Source organism: Puma concolor, chromosome C1, assembly GCF_028749965.1.
Source record: "Puma concolor isolate L17-30 chromosome C1, mPumCon1.1.hap2, whole genome shotgun sequence".
NCBI lineage: Eukaryota > Metazoa > Chordata > Mammalia > Carnivora > Felidae > Puma > Puma concolor.
In genome coordinates, this window is record NC_141674.1 from 64,963,474 (window position 1) to 64,981,172 (window position 17,699).

Genomic DNA, 17,699 nt, shown 5'->3' on the forward strand with positions numbered 1-17,699 from the left:
CTCTGATGGCCCACCGTCCACTGACTACACACCCTTCAGATTCAATTAATGATGGTGCCCAGGCCACCCACCAAGCACATTTCCAATTTAAGCGGTCTCCAGCTCTCCCCGCCCCACCACCCACTTGTCTCCTCCACCTTCCCTTTCTTCTCTGTGGAGGTTAACTAGTCGACTACTTATTAATCCTTCTGTTAATGAAGATTCCAGCCTCACTCCATGCCCTTACACTGAAATCTGTAAGGATCTGTGAGCTTGACGGGGAAAAATTAGAAAGCAGCTAGCAAAACTTTCCTGAAGGATAGAAACACCCCAAGTCTAAAAATTATCTTAAGAGGATGGATTCCACACCATGGAGTCCCCTTTTGTCCTTACCTCCAGCTCCCTGTGATGAAAGATTGGTAACCTTAGGAATACATGACAAATTCTGTAACAATTACGTTTCTTCCCGAGAACTCCAGGGGATTGCAGGAGTAACTCTGTGGTGGCGGGCGGGGGTGGGGGACAGGTTCCTAGAACCCCTAGACTCTTCCTTTGGCCACCTGGTCCCAGGTTGCTGCGTCCCCTGGCCGCGCGCTTAGGGCAGCGCCGCGCCCCGGCGGTGGTGTGACTGGGAGGGGTGTGACTGAGAGCCCCCAGCGCGCGCCCGTCCCCACCCCCGCACCCCGTGCCCGCCCGCGCAGCGTGACTGGCCGCAGCCGCAGACCCGGCTCCGGGAGGCGCAGAGCGCGGCGCGCTGAGCCGGAGAGGCAAGCGGGCAGCTGCCTTGCGTCCGCCGCGCTGTCCGCCCTCCTCCGCTCCCTCCTCCCTCCTCTGGTGGCCGCGCTGCCTGGGAGCCGGGAAAGCCGCTGCTCCAAGCCCGCAGCTCCGGCGCGGGGACCAGCAGCGAGGCGGGGGCGGCGAGAGCGCGGAGACCACAGGCCCTGGGGACAGGCGGAGGGGGGCTCTGACCTGGGCAGGCAGAGCTGAGCGTGGGAGTGTTTGCGGGTGAGATCCAGGGCTGCACCGGTGTTCTGCGCGGAGCCCGTCAACCCCAGCCCAGGTCGCCGCAGCCCGGGAACCTCCCCACCCGCGCCCCAAGGCACGCGCGGCACAGCCATGAACACCAACGATGCCAAGGAGTATCTGGCCCGCAGGGAAATCCCTCAGCTTTTCGAGGTAGGGGGCTAAGGCTGGCAGGCGGCCGGGAGGATCGGGGAAAGGCATCTCTGGGGCTCCAGGGTTGAGGGGAGGAAGCCGCGCCCCGTCCCACCTTGCTGGCTCGGGGCACAGAAGTGAAGGGGGGTGCAGAAGCTCGCTCTCCCGCTTGCCCGGGGTCGTCGCCGTTCCAGCGGGTTGCCGGGATCCTTGTCCTCTGGCTGGGCTCAGAAGCCCGCATCTCACTGATCAAGTTTCAGTCTTCCAGAGGAGCTCTGGAAGCAGGTTGCCCTCGGCGTACCCCTCGGATGTGGAGGGTGGGCTGCTGGCAGCCGTCGGCCCCACTCTCTGGGGGTTAGGCCAGGCCAAGGCCGGTGCGCTAGCGCTCGGGAGCGAGCAAGGACTTCAAACGTAGGGGTCGAGAGCCCTAGCCCCTCCGCACGCCGCGGGGTCAGGACCCCGCGGTGAAGGGGAAGTGTGGACGGAAGCAGCTCGGAGGAAAGGGATGAAGATGCAAAACGCAAATCCAAACCCGTCGAGTGCAGCACTACCTCCCGGGTGGCAGGCACCCAGCGCTGCTATGCGCTTTCGGTGAATGAACTCCTGAGCACGTTTTCCGTTGCCTTGGAAGAGATCATTCTCTTTGCTCGCCTCTCCGGCTGTAGCTTTCGCCTGCCTTCTCCGGCCCACCTAGAGAAACCAAGTCGGAGAGGGAGCGGCAAGGCGGGCGTGACTCCTGTTGCTCTGTCTTCGGACCGCATCACAACATCGTCTCCACCAAGGACCCCGGAGGATAAGGACCACTTTGGGAATGTGGGAGAGGAGGCTTGAGGGATGAACTAAAGGAACCTTGGTTAGTCCTAAACCTCAGTGTACATCGCGGAGTCTTTTGCTTCCTTTTCTTCTCTCCATATTTGCATTTTGAAATCTTCCTGAATTCTGTGTGCTTTTTCTTTGGTTAAAAAAAAGAAAAAAAAAAAAATGGAAGGGAGCCAAGCTTCATAGATGGAGCCCCGAAAGGAGAAATTCCATACTACCAACCTGGCCCCCCATTTCTGAAAGATAATAGACTGTAGACTGATCCAATAAACCAAAGGTCATGAGTTCTTTCTGCTGTTGGGGGTGGGGGTGGGGGGATCTGTTCTGCTAAAAGGAGTTTTAAAACACCATTTGGAAAAAGAATTTTATGCCCGTTTTTCCCAAATTTTCATTAAAATGGGCCACCATAATTGCAGATTTTCATTTTATCTCACCTCTGTAAGCCACCAGTTTCAGGTTGGGCCGAGGCCAAGGTTTCCAGGTAAACCACACACTGAGCACAAGCCTCGTGTGTGATACCCAAACCTAGCAAGTGTGTTACTCAGGCTTGAAAAGAATCAGAAGGTGTTGCGTAAGGACAGGTCCTAGGAGGTAGGTAGGATTCTTAAAGAGTTTTTTCTTTTCTTTTCTTTTCTTTTTTCTTTTCTTTTCTTTTTTAATTTTCAAAGAGTAAACACAGAGATGAAGAGCTGAAGGTTTTTGTTATAAATACTACTACTGAGATCAATTTCATTTCTGTGCTTCTAAAAGAATAATTAGAAACATCTGCAGGACTGTCTCCTTATGGCAAAGTGCTGCTTAATAGTATGTCTATTTTCTTTATAAATATGGGTACTGTTTTTCTCTTTGGTAACCACAGAGATTTTTGATAGTTTGTTCATGAAAATCTACACTGTGTAATGCAAACACAATGGCAGGGGTTTTTGTTCAGGTATTATGCTTTTTGTTTTGTTTTTCTGCATGTGGATGGGATATTTTAAAATAGTGCCCACCCAGAGAAGGAAGTCCATTCCTTTAGGTGAAATGCAGTAACACAATGTACTTAAGTGCAATCTTGGACAATTGGAAGACGGAAGATTACTGTGGTGACCTGCAGAGGCTCCAGAGGCTCCATCCTTCCAGTAAGAATCTATGCTTTACCAGCACAAGATGGAAGTAAAACCTGGCAGCTCTCCATGTGATAAGTGTAGACAGCAAAACCAAATGCTTTGGTTCCAAACTGGATTTTCTCCATCAAATCACAATATTGGTATGCAAAGTTTCTAAGTATACAGAGTTTATCAATTAGGTGTCTATCAAACCAAAAATACTGCTTCAGCTGTAGATTTTAGATTAAGTAATTGCTATTGAATCGATATACTGTGAAACAACTACATGTATCTGAGTCAGATTTGCTTAGGGAGGCTGGAAATACATATTTTCCAGTAAAAAAAAAAATATCATTGAGTATGTTCACTCTTTTTAGGCTGTAATAGGGATTTTAAAAAGAGAGACCTTGAGTGATTCCTATTGTAGTTGGATTATGTATGGGGTACAGATAATCTAGCATTTTCTTTTTATCCCATATCATATTTTTGCAAGATATATAGAGAGGAATATGTGAGTTTTGGAATCAAAAGCATTGATTTGGGAGACACCTGGGTGGCTCAGTGGGCTAAGCATCTGACTCTTGATGTCAGCTCAGGTCATGATCTCACGGTTCGTGAGATCCAGCCCCACGTTGGGCTCTGTGCACACAGTGTGGAGCCTGCTTAGGATTCTCTCTCTCTCTCTCTCTCTCTCTCTCTCTCTCTCTCTCCCTCTCTCTGCCTCTCCCTGACTCTCTCTCTCAAAAAAAAAAAAAATAAAGAAACTTAAAAACATATTGAGTTGGAATCCTGGGCCTACAGGTCTCTAGCTGAATAACCTTGATCAACTCACTAATATCTCTATGTCATGGTTTCCTAATCTATAAAATGGGGATAATAATACCACACAAGGTTGAGAGTGCATTGGGGAAACTAAGGCATACAAAGACAGAGTAAGCACTGCCACAGTTAACTATATTAACAGAGCAATGTCAGGAGTGAAACACAATGTGTGTGTTTGTGTGTCTGTGTGTCTGTGTGTCTGTGTGTATATAACACAGATCATGACACAAAAACTGAATGTGAATGCCCAGATTAGATTTTCCTCTCTTTCTGCTGTGGAGCTCCTCAGAACATTCTAACTCACACTATTTGGGATTTGAGAGAACAAATATACCTGGGAAGAATTGCCTACCACTTGGAGCAAATTGCACAAGAATAACCTGAAAATAAAATACTGTATTTAGCAAAGATGTCAGATGTCAGCCTTTCAAAGGATGTGTGAGTTGTGCATTAATAATGTATATTGGTGATAATAATCCTCTATGTTTTTTTCCATGAAATACTGTAAAGGAAAATATTTTACACATCAGTCCAGTTCCCAGGAGTCAGCATTTCCAAATTTGTAGCATTTTTATAAATGAGTACATGTGACATATTGGACACCAGGTTTTTCCTCTGTAATGTCAATGGATATGGTGGTGACTTATTATAGATCAAATAATAAAGCTTGAGGCTATGGTTTGAATACATTTTTTTTTCCTAGTTACAAAACAGTCCAATATGTACCTACCATGTGCCAGAGACAGTGTCAGGGGCTAGAGATTGAAAAATAAAAGAGACCTACACTGTGTTGTTGAAGAGTTTACAGTTTGGAATATGAGACCAACACATCAACTGGTGGTTTTAGTATAAATGACAGGCAAGATGTTTTTTTCTGGGTAATATGGAATGCAAAGGAAGAGGTCCACAACCCAAACTGGGAGCTTAGGGGAGACTTCCTGGTAACAATAATATTAACTAAAATCACCAATATTTATTGGGTATTCACTATGTGCCAGGACCTTAATATGTACTTTACAAATATTAATTTTTTTAATCCTTAAAAAACCCTCTGAGGTAGGTATTAGTACTCCTATTTTACAAATGAAGAAACTGAGGCTTGGAGCCTTTAAGAATGGGTAGGAATGGGGGCGCCTGGGTGGCGCAGTCGGTTAAGCGTCGGACTTCAGCCAGGTCACGATCTCGCGGTCCGTGAGTACGAGCCCCGCGTCGGGCTCTGGGCTGATGGCTCGGAGCCTGGAGCCTGTTTCCGATTCTGTGTCTCCCTCTCTCTCTGCCCCTCCCCCGTTCATGTTCTGTCTCTCTCTGTCCCAAAAATAAATAAACGTTGAAAAAAAAATTAAAAAAAAAAAGAATGGGTAGGAATGGAGCACCAGGGTGGCTTAGTTGGGTAAGCATCCAACTCTTGATCTCAGCTCGGGTCTTTGATCTCAGCTCAGGTCCTGATCTCAGGGTTTTAAGTTCAAGCCCTGTGTTGAGCTCCATGCTGGGCATGAATCCTACTTTTAAAAAAAGTTGGGTAGAAATAAGATGAATAATGACTGGAGCATTTTTACACACTGCACTTTATCTGACTTTGATAGGGTGCCTCCATTTTAAACTGCGTAGTTGCCTGAATTGTTTAAAAGGCAGAAAATGCTGAGCTAAAAGTTAATTGGTCAAGAATTTAGGGGTTATCTTAATTACTCAATCAAATCGTGTTCATTAAAAGAAAATGCAAAGAACAAAAACAACCCAGAATTTAACAATGAGACATACACTATTTTAACAAAGGTAGTTTGAAAGCATATTTTATGTGGGCATATTTTATTGTTGTGTTTCAGAGCCTTTTGAATGGACTGATGTGTTCTAAGCCTGAAGACCCAGTAGAGTACTTGGAAAGTTGTTTAAAGAAAGTCAAGGAATTAGGCGGCTGCGACAAGGTGAAGTGGGATACATTTGTCAGCCAGGAAAAGAAGACCTTACCTCCGCTCAATGGAGGACAATCACGGAGATCCTTTCTAAGAAATGGTAATGTATATGTAGAATAATAGTTTACAGTTACAGCAGTTCTCTTTAAAACATACCATATAGACTGTAGGCACTTATTTAATTTATTAGGTTTCTAAAAATCTGGAAAGATACTTGGCCCTGGAACATGATTACTCTCTCTCTGCTCCTAATTCTAATTGCCTCTGTGATAAGATGAACAAAATCACATACCACTGTCCAGCACTTCCCTAAAGGCTTAATGAAATTGTATACTTCTGCCTTCAATATTTTGCAAAATGAATTACATTAGCGAACTGAATTTTTCTTAACATTGCAAATAAGATTTTCCCAAATAAATGGATAGACAAAACTGTTACTCTGTAACAATTCAACATTTTTTTATTAGCTGGGAAGAGCTTGGAATAATGTGTTTCCTAACTCAGAGTTCATATTAATGCATCCGCATAAATGCATGTTAAGTTTATACGAGTTAATCCAACAAGTATTTTTTATGCAGCTATTGAATTCAATACATTAGACTAGGCATTTAGCTGCTATAAAAGAAGTAGAAGACATGAACTTGTCGCAATTTTAGGAATAGTTTGGAACTAAGAATTAGAGTTCACTAGAGGAGGTTCATAGTATATTCTGATAGCTTTCTGAAATACATGCTTATCAAAATTAGTGGTTCAACATCAGCCAACCAGCCTTTAGACTCTGGATGAAATCAAGAAGTATAATAGTATGTGTAAAGTGGAATTTAGTTTCCAATCAAGGGAAACTAAATTTATTCTTTCCCAGTGGCCAAGATCATTACATTTTCAAAATTTGCACCATTTTCAAAAATTGTGCCGTGAAAAGTTTTAGCCAGACAGACAGAATTTGAAGTATTTGTAATACAAGTATTATAGTGTTTGTAGTAAATACAAAAGGGAGATAAGCCTTAGTTTGTTTTATTTACATGGGTCACTTAGATTTTATTTGCATGTAGTGTGGGGAAAAGACACAGTGTGTTAATTTTTAAGAAACACACTCAGAGAGGTGCCTGGGTGCCTCAGTCAGTTAAATGTCTGACTCGGTCATGATCTCGTAGTTCGTGGGTTTGAGCCCTACGTCAGGCTCTGTGCTGACAGCTCAGAGCCCGGAGCCTGCTTGGGATTCTGTCTCCCCCGCTCTCTCTGCCCCTCCCCCACTCATGCTCTGTCTCCATCTCTCTCTCAAAAAATGAATAAACATTTTTAAAAAATTTTTAAAAAAAGAAAGAAACATACAGAAAGGGTAAGCAGAAACAACATTTTTTCAGAGACATCTTCATGCAGGAATCATCACTTGGTCATGTAGGCCTGAGTGTTAAGTGCCAGTTACCACTGGGGCACACCACTTAGTAAATTTCTGCTTCAGTGAGCAAAATAATGTTTTCATGGGCTTGAAGTGTTCATATACTTTCCCAAGACAGCTAACTTACTTCCCAGGGTGTTGTCGTACTGGTGGAACCTGGCTCAATCTTAAATACATGCCCCATGTCCTTGTTAAATCAAGTGAGATAAGTTTAGGGAGCCACTTTAAGGTTTAGCCTTAAAGCACTAACAAACCTCAGGTATTACTGGATTTAGTCTAAAATATTCTTGCCTTTTAAAATTTAAATCTAACAGCATATAACATTCCCTTAATAAAAAAGTGGCTCTCAGCCTGGGTGTACAAAGTGACTGTTTTGCAACAAAATGAAGCCTGAATGCTTCTATTTTATACTTACTTGACTTGATGATACATAGAAGCCAGGCAGACCAAGTATGTAATAGGGAACAGTGGGGACTGTGGTCAAATTAGAACAGTCATTGTCTAAAGGCAGTCATGTACAAATTTTGGGAAAATGTTTAGCTGAACAAAACCCATCTATGAGGCTATATTGGGCACACAAATGACAAGTTGGAGCTCCTGACTTAGCAGGATAAGCTTAAACAGGAATGGAAAATGTGGATTTAACTTTAATTAGAATTAAAATTGTTTGTTAATTTTAGAATCTCCGTACTTAATAATACTTTACCAGAATTCCTACTCAGAGATCTTTTAATTAATCATCAAATAGAACCTTTCAATGTATTATGATGACAAGAATGTCTTATTACCTTCCTATATCTAGGACACATGCTAAAAGACAGAAAATGGTTTCTAAATAGACTTTTCTGTAATAAAATTTATTTTATCAAATGGTTTACACACTTGTGCTATGTAAGTTTTAGCTATAATTTACAGGATATATTATTAAGTTAAAGAAAACTGGTAAGTTCCCAGTAACTTAAAGCATGATTATTTGTAGAAATAAAAGGTGATTCATGTATACTTTGCTGAAATATTGACATAGCTGTGCTAATATATAATTACCATGAAAAATTATTCTATGAAATAAAACATTTTAACCATTTAGGCAAATTACTTTCATACATAAAAATATGATAAAAAGCAAGGATAAATTGTTAACTGATACTTCTTTAAAGGATTTTACTATACATGTGAGACAAGCATCTTTTTTTTTTCCTGCCAAACAATTGAACAAATAATTTGTTATAAATAAGAGTTCTAGTCCCAAAGTTCCAAATGTCCATAGAGCTTCTGTTCTGGAATATCTCATTGTCATCTTATACTCAAGATGTTTAAAAACAAGTGTAGCATATTTGCTTCAGTACCTGCACTCCCTTCTCCTTTTCTTATTTCCATGAAGTCAGTCAATGAGTCAGTTGAGCATTAAAATGACCATTTATTGAGCACTACTGTTGTCATTCTTTTAGGACTGAGGATGCAGCCACCAAGAAAGAACAAACATGGTACCTGCCTTCATGCAGTGACCTAGAGGGTATAATGCTAAGTGAAATAAACCAGACAGAGAAAGACAAACACTGTATGATTTGTGGAATTTAAAACATAACAAACTAACAAAGAAAAAAAGACAAACAAAAAACCAAACTCCTAAGCACAGACAAAAATTGATGATCGCTAGAGAGGAGGTGATGGGGGGGGGATGGATAAAATAGATAAAGGGATTAAGAGTCTACTGGTCTTGCTGAGCACTGAGAAATGTATAGAATTATTGCATCATTGCATTGTAAACCTAAAACTAATATAACACTATGTTAAGCATACTTCAATTGAAAAACAAAAAATAAAATTTTAAAAGAAATTAAAAAGAAATGCTTCGTAAATACTGTAGGAGTATAGATAGACACCCTATACAAGTCTGATGCATATGCATTATATATATGATATATATACATAAAAATTTGGTATAGAATATAATGCTGAGGTTATTTTGTTAAGAATTTGTATAAAATTATATTAATCAGGAATAATTTTTAAAATAAAAATGATGAAGTTGGTGATTATTTTGACTATGGAATAAAAAATATTAATGGTGAAAACATATGTAAACAGAAGTACAATGGGTGCTATAGAAAATACCATATGCTATAAAATCAACCATATTAACAGGGGAATAGATCCAACCTAGGCTAGGGTTCAGGGTAGGCTTCCTGGAAGAACTGATATGCTAATGCTTGGAGACAGAAAGCTGAGTAGGTGTTAGCTAGAGAAGGATGGAGGAGTTTGAGTATATACCAGGGAACAGAGAACAGGAGTTCCTAACATAGAGGAAGAGGCTATGATATAGAAGCCCACTATTTCTGGATCAGAAAAGAGAGAGCAGAAAGATGGCTTATTAAATGCAATGTGTTCTTTTTTTTCATTTAGACTTGAACCCTGGCAATTGTTTTTTGGACTGTCACCTCCTTTCATGTCACAGATCCCAACCCTAATCATATTCTTCATACCCAACCACTCATGTCATTTCTCATGCTGCTCCTCCAACTGAAGCCTTCATTTCTCACCTGTTACTCCTGACCCCTGCTGACTCCTGGCTGCTATTCTTTCTTCTCTTTATCTCCCCACTTAAATTTATTCTAACCACCACCAGATTAATCTTCCTAAAAAATGTATTTCATATCTTATTATGTCACTTCTCTACCCACCCATCCCCCAAATCTCCACTGGCTTTCTACTAGATTGAAGCTAAACACTTTACCCTGGTGGTCAAGGCCCTCCACCCTGTGGCCACACTCTGCCTACCCATCTTCTGGCTTTCCTTTATGGGAAACCAACTATTTCAGCAAGGCTATTGTCTTTGTTACTAATTCAACAAATATTTATTGGACACTGACTATGTGCCAAGATAGTTCTAGATCCCAGGGATATGGTTCCAGATAAGTAAGGTCCCTCCTTCCTGGAACTGAACATTCTAATGGGAAAAGACAAACAATGAATTAATAGACACCTTTCAGATGATGAAGTAGTAGATGCTGTGTAGAGCATTACTAGAGTGATGTCCTTGAAGTTAACTATTTGAGATTAAAAAGTCAGTAAAGTCATATGATAGAAGGTGTCATCTGAGCTGAGGTGTGAATGGTAAGCAGCAGGCAGCCATAGGATGGCATCAGGAAGAGTATTTCAGGCAGTGGATTGTGGGCACAAGCTTGTAAGCAGGCAGACCAGTAAAGAGTCTTTAACAGTAGTCCAGGTAAATGATGGTGGTTGGGGAAAAGTTGTAATAGTGGAGATGGAGAAAAGTATATGCATTTGGGATATATTTTAGAGATAAAGTCTATGGCAGTAGATATGAGTGGTGAGGGAAGAAACTAATTGAGGATAATGCTGAGAGTTTTGCCCTGTGTTGGGTGTAGCAATTCAATTTCAAGGCAGAACAGGATACCATTGTCAGTACCTTTCCTATCATACACGCTTTCTAGAATTTTCTAAAGAATAATCACTATCATTTCAGATTACTCTTTTCACAGAACTGAAGTGAGTCCAATGGGTTAGCAGTCAATGAGCTCATTTATTGTATCAACAGAGAATGAACAGTTCTACCTGATCAACACCCCAGAAAGAGATGTGAGCATTATGCCATGCTAAAATCCAGTAGTCCCCACAGCCAAATCCCTCATGGAAGACCAAGTGACTTCCTGTCTCTTTTGTGCAGGTGCCTTTTGGGTAATTAGGGCTTCTCTGTGCCTCCCAGAGTACTGACACTTAGGGTGAGGAAGGAAGGAGCCATGACCACGTGAACCACAGTTGAGCCTTGAACAACACGTTAGCTGTTAGCTAATAACGAGTTAGCGGCTGTGAACTTGTGAGAGTTGTGAGATTCTGTACTACAAACTGTAGGGAGCACCATTTGCAGAGATCAGGATGTATACAAACTATCAAGTAAGATTAGGCAGTGCTTAAGAAGGTTCCTCCAGAACAGGGGTTGGCAAACTATGACCCATGCCCTGAGTCAAGCTCCTTACCTGGTTTTATAAATAAAGTTTTATTGAAACACAAGCTCATCCATTTGTTTGTATATTGTCTTTGATCACTTTTCTGCTACCATAGCCAACTTGAGTATGAGACTGTTCAAATCTCAACATATTGAATGTCTGGCCCTTTAAGAAAAGTTTGCAGACCACTTGTAGGATAGGGTCTTCTTCAGTTGAAAAAATCAAACTCATTTAGTTTAAAATTTTTCTTCTGCTAATTGGCTAGTACAAAATCTGTTTTATTATGCTTTTTTTCCCGTTTCAAAGTTATCTTACTCTTTTGCAGTGATGCCTGAAAATTCAAACTTTCCATATCGGCGGTATGATCGTCTCCCTCCAATCCATCAATTCTCCATAGAAAGTGATACAGACCTCTCTGAGACTGCAGAGTTAATTGAGGAGTACGATGTTTTTGATCCTACTAGACCTCGACCAAAAATCATACTTGTCATAGGTATGAGGACAGAAAGTAAAATTCTTACACTATTGCTATCTTTGCTTATATGTTTACATTTCAAGAAATTACGTTTATTATGTTTATTTGCAAATACTGAGTTGGATAATGACAAACAATAGAAACAAAAGCTCAAGAGACAGTAGATGGAAATATTTTAGTGTAATTTTTCATAAAACAGAATTGTTATAATTATATAATCTAATGCCTATTCCACTTTTATAGACTCTCATTACAATGTCCTAGAAATTGTCTACAATGAATTGAAATTTTAATCTCTTCAATATTTATTGTCCTATGGTTTTGTCTGTTTAATTTTTAACAAATATAACTGAATCCAGTAGAAGTTTTCTAAACACGATGTGGCTTTTTTATCTTTTTACTCAACATATTGAATTTTTATTCACTATTAACCTTAAAGGGAAATAATAATAATATGTTGGTAAAGACACATATAAATGAATCATCATTGTAGCAAACTGGCACCTAAAATAAAGTCTGAATTTTGATGTTTCAGACCAGCAAATCTAGTAGCATAGTGTTTTACAGAGCACCTACCATTTGAGTATTTATCAAAATAATAATAACAGTTAATTTTTAAAATTATTTCTATGAATAAGTATGAAAATATCAGTCTGCTACCATTGCACAAAAAACAGATATGCAAAATGTTTAATTTTCGTAAATTGCATTTTTGACTGTTCTTGCAAATCCCAACTTCCTCAAAATCTGTAAAAATCATGAAAAGACCTGTGAACACGTAAATATGTGATCATTGTCTCACTTTCCAATTTGACTCAGCTTTCACAGAGATGACCAAAAGCAAAAATCTAGTGTGAAATGTTCAAAGCTATTCTAGTCAGTAATTGTTAATAGAGGGCAAATGAATACAGCCCCATGTAAAGAAGTACTGTTTCCAGAAGATATAATGATGATGACAATTAGGAAGAAAGCATGCAAATAAATACACCAAGCTATAACAAGAATATAAGTTCACCAGACTAGAAGGAGTGACATTGGTACATCTCTAAATGTAATGAAAATGAAACTGCAAATATATTTAGCCCTTAACTGTTTAAAATAATGTTGTAGAAAGACAGTATAATTTTTTTTAATGTTTATTCATTTTTTGAGAGAGACAGAGCGTTAGTGGGGGAGGGGCAGAGAGAGAAGGAGACACAGAATCCAATGCAAGCTCCAGGCTCTGAACTGACAGCACAGAGCTCGACATGGGGCTCGAACTCATGGACCATGAGATCATGACCCAAGCCGAAGTTGGATACTTCACCAACTGAGCCACCCAGGCACCCCTGTAGAAAGACGGTATAGAAACTGGGTTTTTTAAAGTCATTATTCTTATAGCGTATGGTAGCCACCGTTTGCCATAAATCTCTTTCTATTCTTGAAAATGGAATTTTGTGCATTGTGTGCTTAAAAGTTTGATGTCCGGGGTGCCTGGGTGGTTCAATCGGTTGAGCGTCCAACTTTGGCTCAGGTCATGATCTCATGGTTCATGTGTTTGAGCCCCGCGTCAGACTCTGTGCTGACAGCTCAGAGCCCGGGGCCTGCTCTGATTCTGTGTCTCCCTCTCTCTTTCTGCCCCTCACCTGCTTTTGCACTCTCTCTCTTTGTCTCTTAAAAATAAATAAACACATTAAAAAAAAAAAAAAAAGCTTGAGGTCTTTACCCAGAAGATGAAGAAATGCTTTATGCTACAGGTGAAGAATAATTGGAAATTATTTCACAATTTGATAATGAAATATTCTTTCAATTTTATTTTTCTTTTTCTGTTACTAAAATATTGATGATTATTAATTAGACAAACAAATGGAGGCTTGATTGTACATGAAAAAGGTGTAATACCAAAATGCTCTCGAGTAAAACAACACATATGTGAATTTTTTCTGTATTGCGAATCTTATATGAAAATGACTAAAATATTTCAGTAAACTAAGATCTTTGAAGAAGATATAAATGCTTCAAACCTCCTCCGCTTTGAAGAACTCCACAGATCTTTTTTACTCAGTAAAATCAATTTGCTTCCCACAAGTGTGATTCTGGTTTTACACTTACACACTATAAAGTTTTATGTATTCCAAGAATGATGCAGAACCAATGAGTGTAAATAACTTTTAGAGCATTGAGATATTACAAGAAAGGAAAAGCCAAATCCATTTGAGAAAATTGGGGCAATTTTATGACTTTTGAGAAATTATAAAATAATTGTACCTGAATCTTACAAATTTTTATTAGTACTAGCCTAAAAAAGGAGTGGAAGAGGTACAGATACCCACATGGTATTACATTCAAATAAAGAAAATTTCCCTTCTGGTGATGCAGACTTTTTTTTACAGTTAGCCTTCTTGGCACAGATATGAATCTCTCTTATGTTAACATAATTATTAAATCTAAGAGTTAGATGGATTCTAATATTTATAAGTATTGGAGATAAATAAATAGAACAAGATTAAGCTCACTCTGGTTTCAGAGAGAAGAAAGTAAAATTAATTTGTTAGGTAGCTTCATTAATCAAACTCATAATAAATTAAAGCTGTTCTCTCTCAGTTGTGCTAATCATGTGTTTGTCCTGTCTGCTGTTTGCTTCCATGAGTTGACAAATTTTTTTTCTTGAAGGTGCCATAACTTTCTTAGCATATTTGATTTTTTTTAATTCAGTGGGATTTTTAATCTCTTAGTTTGATGGTTTGTGAGATAAAGCGTGGAAATATAGTTTATGAATGGTAACCTTCATGCTTCAGGGATCAAATTAGCTTAAATTTGATGGAGTTGTTCATATAATTTTTACTTCAAGCCAATCCATGATTTGCACATAGGTTAATAGGCCAAAAACAGCTATTTAGAACCAAAATTTTGCAAAGTAATGAATTTAATTTAGGAGTAGTTCATAATATTAAATCTAATAGGATAAGATTTAGAGTTTCTTAGAAAGGGAGTGGTTAAAAATGTAAACAAATTCCTATCCTAAGGTTCATAAAACAATAAAAAAGTGAAAGCCGTACATTAGTTGGTATGGGTGTTAAGAAATGATTCTCATTAGTTGATCTTAGAATTCTGCATTTAAAAGATTTTTTTTAATGTTTATTTTTTTAGAGAGAGACAGACAGACAGAGTGTGAGCAGAGGAGGAGCAAATAGAGAGGGAGACACAGAATCTGAAGCAGGTTCCAGGCTCTGAGCTATTAGCACAGAGCCCGACGCGGTGCTCAAACTCACAAACTGCAAGATCATGACCTGGGCTGAAGTCGGATGCTTAACCGACTGAGCCACTCAGGCGCCCCTGCACTTTAAAATTTTTAAAGAGGAAATAAGCCCCGGACAGGCAAGTCTACCCACTCAGAACCCCTGTTATAAAAAACAAAACACCTGTCCCTTTTTACTTACATTATTTGCACAAATTAAGCACTAAGTAATTATGTATTAAATGACTTCTAATCCCTGCCAAAACTTGACATATTGAATTAGTAGGGAGAATATCAACTCACTTTTCTATTGAATTTTTATTTTCAATATTGCTTAATAAATTATAATTATTTTCAGTGAATATTACCGAAACAGTTCATTACTTATTAGACGTTGACCTTTAAAAACATTTTGTCTACCATCAATAACTTATGCTTAAGTACTTGAAAATATTTCATTTTGATAATCATCAAGAAGTAATAAATCAAAATCAGACTGTGCTGATTGCTATGTGCTTTACTTAGAAATTTGTGCAGACTTTAGATTCCAGTCAGTCTAGGTTGTTTGGAAATATAAATTAAAATAATCTAATGTGATTGGAAATAAAATCTGAGGTATATATTTTATAATTATTTTAGTACTTAAGCTTCTAAAAAATAAATGATGATTACCAATGATTAGTATTGAGTAAGGTTGAAAAATGTTAATTATCTCATACTAATGTATCACGCAATCAAAATTATCATGAGCTCTATGAAGTTGTTCTAAGGACCTATTCCATCCACTCTGCATATTCATCGCATAAAACTTCTTTGGAATTTAAAGGAGATGAAGCAAGGAGACACAGGAACAGAGTTAAAAAAAAATTTTAAATAAGTTGTGTCAATATTGATGTGCCTTTGGTTTGAAAAATAATTGTTACATTTCACTAAATGTCGCTCCTTGTTGGCACCGAACACATTTCTGTTATTTTGATCATTGTCTCTTGTATCTCTTAGGTTTTTCTTTGATTAGAGAGGGAAAAAATATGAGATTTTCACATAGAAGACCAAGAAATGATTTCTTTTAAATGCATTGTCCAATTTTCTAAATTAGTTATTTACTAAAATAGGTGAAGGAAAAGGTGTCTTTTTCATCTAATAAAGTTGATCATAATTCTGTGCTTTCCTTGGCTAAGTCTGTACTTGCTCTGCGTTTAGAGGTTAACGCTGAGAATGGCACAGGTGTAAAGTTGCCCACCCTGCTACTATGATCTAGATTCTGCATCTCAAGGTGGAGTTAGTTGTACAAAAAGGAGTTTCTTATTGTACCAGAAAGTGACAATGTTGCCTGTTTTAAATGGTAGGTGGTCCAGGAAGTGGAAAGGGTACTCAAAGTTTGAAAATCGCAGAACGTTATGGATTCCAATACATTTCGGTGGGAGAATTACTGAGAAAGAAGATCCACAGTACCAGCAGCAATAGGAAATGGAGTCTTATTGCCAAAATAATTACAACTGGAGAATTGGCCCCACAGGTATTGCTGTGTAATTTGTTTCTATTCTGCGAAGATTTTTGTACCAGCTGTGAGTGCAAGTTTAACTAACTGTGGTTTTTTATATTTTTGTATTTATAAAAGGAAACAACAATTACAGAGATAAAACAGAAATTGATGCAAATACCTGATGAAGAGGGCATTGTTATCGATGGATTTCCAAGAGATGTTGCCCAGGCTCTATCTTTTGAGGACCAAGTAAGAATGTCTTTTTATATTTTAAATGACCTACTTTTGTATAAAATTTTGAGGTTAAAAAAAAAAAGATTTCTTGGAAGATATGCTGTTATTCTGAGTGAATTCTGGTCTTCAGACAGGCAAGTACCCAGTATGGGTTGGCAGAAGGTCATTTCCTTGGCAGTCATGCCTAAAAATTGGAGACAGTCTCTGCCAAAAAAGAAGAGATATAAACTAATAATAGAATTCGTTATTTTTATTAAAAAATGCAAATCTCTCTAAATTTTATTTCAAAATACTTTTTCTAAGATCTTTTAAAATCTTTAATTACTTAAAACAAGCTTGTTCCATACTGCCCAGCAAAAATAAAACATCACCCTATATCTACATTGTTACTAAATAAGGAAGCCCTCTTCACTGGGGTGGTAAAATACTAAACCACGTACCTATTACAAGGTAGGGTTCAGTTTGCCCAAATTTACACAAATTTCAGTAGACTATGCACGCTCAAAACCTAATACATATATCTTTAAGGGAAATAAATCACTTAAAATACTTTGTATATTTACTCTTTGAAAAGCCAAGGTGACTGATTTTTCATATAAAAATTTTAATTACAAAAATAACATGTGGTCATCAAAATGTTAAGTCCTGGTGTACAAAGTAAACGTCCAGGGGGGTGGGAGGGAGGGGAGGTGGGTGATGGGCACCTTTTGGGATGAGCACTGGGTGTTGTATGGAAACCAATCTGACAATAAATTTCATATATTGAAAAAAAAAAAGTGGGATGAGCACTGGGTGTTGTATGGAAACCAATCTGACAATAAATTTCATATATTGAAAAAAAAAAAGTAAACGTCCATTGGGGTGCCTGGGTGGCTCAGTCGGTTAAGCATCCGACTTCGGCTCAGGTCATGATCTCACAGTTTGTGGGTTCGAGCCCCGCGTCGCACTCTGTGCTGACAGCTCAGAGCCTGGAGCCTGCTTCAGATTCTGTGTCTCCCTCTCTCTCTGCCCCTCCCTGGCTCCCACTCTGTCTCTCTCTCTCAAAAATAAACATGAAAAAATTTTTTAAAAAAAGTAAACGTCCATTAATACCCTACTTCCATTCCACTGCCCTTCTTTCCTGAGAAATAGAAATACTATAAAGCTTGTT

The 17,699-nt window shown here is 38.9% G+C and overlaps 1 protein-coding gene across 3 annotated transcripts in view; it reads left to right on the forward strand.

Moving 5' to 3' along the window:
- Positions 1–690: 690 nt before the first annotated feature.
- The window catches only part of AK5 (adenylate kinase 5), a 259,870-nt gene continuing 242,861 nt past the window's right edge, over positions 691–17,699 (forward strand). For 2 of the 3 annotated variants that reach the window (XM_086717332.1, XM_086717333.1), the window contains exons 1-5: positions 692–1,155; positions 5,687–5,873; positions 11,466–11,633; positions 16,179–16,348; positions 16,451–16,564. In XM_086717332.1, the coding sequence (XP_086573458.1) occupies positions 1,096–1,155; positions 5,687–5,873; positions 11,466–11,633; positions 16,179–16,348; positions 16,451–16,564 (699 nt within the window). In that variant the 5' untranslated portion in view covers positions 692–1,095. Of the gene's footprint in view, positions 1,156–5,686; positions 5,874–11,465; positions 11,634–16,178; positions 16,349–16,450; positions 16,565–17,699 lie in introns of all 3 variants that reach the window. The other variant, XM_086717334.1, reaches the window with a different exon arrangement.